At 45.2% G+C, this 2,848-nt stretch overlaps 1 protein-coding gene across 1 annotated transcript in view; it reads right to left on the bottom strand.

Annotated features, from left to right (window-relative positions):
* pigg (phosphatidylinositol glycan anchor biosynthesis class G) overlaps positions 1-1,374 on the bottom strand; it is a 113,139-nt gene extending 111,765 nt beyond the window's left edge. The window contains exons 1-2 of the mRNA XM_017437705.3: positions 700-1,374; positions 424-629 (exon numbers count right to left, since the gene is read on the bottom strand). Of these exons, the coding sequence (XP_017293194.1) occupies positions 424-629; positions 700-853 (360 nt within the window). The 5' untranslated portion in view covers positions 854-1,374. The remainder of the gene's footprint in view (positions 1-423; positions 630-699) is intronic.
* Between the last annotated feature and the right edge of the window lie 1,474 nt (positions 1,375-2,848).

Genomic DNA, 2,848 nt, shown 5'->3' with positions numbered 1-2,848 from the left:
GTTATTTATACAGACCGGGGTGGGGCCCACACAGCAGGTGGGCGTGGACTAAAGTTTTCAGTGCTGCGCTGCGCGCGAAGGGATAAACCCACTAGCGATAGCCTTAAAGGGCGAAGCCTATATGAAATAGAACAATGCATTTTGTACGTTATTAATTAGAGTACTTGTGAAAGAAGTTGAAATTAGCCAAATTTTGAATTATCGGGTCAGACTTTCACGAGAATCCAAAATCTACACTGGCTGAGAAACCTGTAATCTGTGCTTCCATATTAGACAGAATTAAAGACACCTGTCGAACCAAAAACACTTGTGACTTTAGGTGAAAAGAGTTGACTGTCTGTGAATTGAAAAGAATGAAAAGCATGTAAATAGGATGAGTGGACAGACATGATGGAGTTCGCATCCACAGCCTTCACATCTCACCTTGATCCTGGGCATGGTGACAGTGGGAGCTCTGGCCTTGGCCACGAAGCTGTGGGCCGAGCCCCTCTCCACCAGCCGCCGGGTGTAGGGCATGAACAGGCGGCCGCTGCCTCCGAACACGAAGTCCTCCCGGAGAGCGTCCACCAGCATCACCACGGCCCTTCTGAACAGGGGCTGGGGCAGGCGAGTGGAGTTAGGAGAGCCTCCTGGGGGGGGAGACACGTTTAACACGCTGAGCGACAGGCGGACAGGTAGGCGACGAGGCGGGGAGCTCACCTGCCAGCGGCTCCGCGGGGAGGTCTGACAGCCGGCTCTTGGACGAGAACGACGACTTGACGGGGACGGGGAAGAACCCCCGCAGGAACAGGGCGACGCCAAGCACTTCAAATGTCAAAATGAAGGAGGCGAACACGGACGAGCGTACTTTCATGGTGCTGCCTCGCGGACACTTTTGAGGAGAAACTTGAGCTAATTTGAATTGTTACATGAGAGACGCTCCCTGACACAGTTTGTCACTCACGGAGGAGCAGAAGCTGCCAAACTTCACATGAACACACGGATGAACAGCCTGCTGCAAACCCGCGTCTCTGTTTGTTATAAACTCCTGTCACCGTCAATATTGTTTGTCCACAACTTAGAATCCAAACAGTTAAACAACAGTTAGCGCTGTAGCCATTCATAGCCACTTCCGCATCGATGACAGAAAACTACGGGTAGGGCATAGGACCAAAAAGGCTCAACACGCTTTTTCCTCAATGTTGCGTTTAGGACTAAAAGAGCAACTCAGAGCTGGTGATTGTCTGGGAGTGACCGACCTTCAGTTCTCACCCAGTTTATAACATTTTTATGAAGAGAATATTGTCTTAATGTATGGGCTGGTTTTACGAACAGTATCTATAAGAATTAGAACATGGTTCCTATAAGCCACAGCAAGTTTACACTCCTGTATACAGATCCCAGAACTAAAGCTGTTTCAGTTCATAAAGTACCTGATGTAATGTTGACTGACTGCCTGAATACAAAGTATGAAAGACATCTCTCAGCTAATACATATGTATACAGGGTATGCTTTATGTATTGATCGGAAGGCATGAAGTTGCCTTGGGCCTCATTATACTAGAGGCCTAATAAACTTACAGCATTGGTTTTATTTATTTGGTGCTAGTAAATATCAGTGGAATTTATATAAAATACGTGTTTTTTAAAAGGTATAGTCTAAAACAACTTCAAAATGTTGTTTCATTGTCTAGGCAGAAGGGAATGGAAAAGGAAAATGTTTTGGCTAAACCTTCAGTGGTTAAATAATTTTCCACTTTGGCTGACAACACAAACCCTTATAAGATGTTACAAGAAGATGAGGTCTGCGGGAGCAGGCAGGTGCCAACATGTGTGCTTAGCAGCAGCGACCAGTAGTTTATCCTGTGTTAATTGGGTTCAGACTGAGATGAACCCTGGACGACTTAAGGCAGTTGTTGTTTTGGCTGCTCCCTTCTTCAGCCGTCACTACAGTGAGCAAACTCACATGAAAAGATTTGGCAATTGTTTTATGCGGGACGCCCTTCCTGCTGCGACCTAGGCTCAAACCTGCAGCCTCGGGATTACAAGACCGTGGCACTGACCACCAGTTTATTCTGAATAGACCTGGCAGGTAAGACCTACATGTCGCAATTGGTGACAAGTGTGCAGTGTTAGGAATAACGTTCTCTCCAGATTGTTGTTATTTTACTCCTATCATAAACTATAATTTACCTTGGTCATCCCTCGAAAGATAATTGAAAAGTTTGTCCACCAGTGCAGAGACGAAAACAACGGAGTTCAAAAAACTCTTGAATTCAGGGCAAGTTTAGGCAGTTTTTAATCTCTGCTTGCCAACAATCATCAAAAACAAAAACTACTGAGTCAGTCGTCCTGCAGTAGAGAGAAAACGACTGACGTTTTACACAGTTATAGACATATTATATAGCATGTTCGGGTCCTTCCTTCCTCCTTGCAGGTGGCTGTGTGAAGGTGTTGGCTTTCGGCCACCTTCTTTTATTTATTTACTTTTTTTTGCCTACCATTTTGAAAGATTTATAATCGTGTACAGCGCCGGTGTGGTGCCAAAAAATGATTCTCTGCCAAAAAATGATTCTCTGCCAATCATGCGCCCCCGCGAAGGAGCGCGCTGCGGGACTGCGCTCAGCCTGCTTCTGTGTGCTTCGTCGAGTCTTTTCGAAGGTTTTTCTCGGTCGTTTAGTTGTTTTAGACAAATTATGTAAACACCAAAAACACACATATAGTTTATTAGCCAAGATTACAACAAAGGTTCTTCTCGTTTACCCTTTTCTCTCTCTAAGACTTGCGATGTTTCCCCGTGAGAGTCATTCTCGTGTTTTATCGTTTATCATAAATATCTGATCACTTCAATTCCTAACGGGAATATAGC

The sequence above is a fragment of the Kryptolebias marmoratus genome, linkage group LG9 (genome assembly GCF_001649575.2).
Source record: "Kryptolebias marmoratus isolate JLee-2015 linkage group LG9, ASM164957v2, whole genome shotgun sequence".
Classification (NCBI taxonomy): Eukaryota; Metazoa; Chordata; class Actinopteri; order Cyprinodontiformes; family Rivulidae; genus Kryptolebias; species Kryptolebias marmoratus.
Note: the sequence above shows the minus strand (reverse complement) of the source record. Positions and strands in the feature narration are given on the sequence as shown.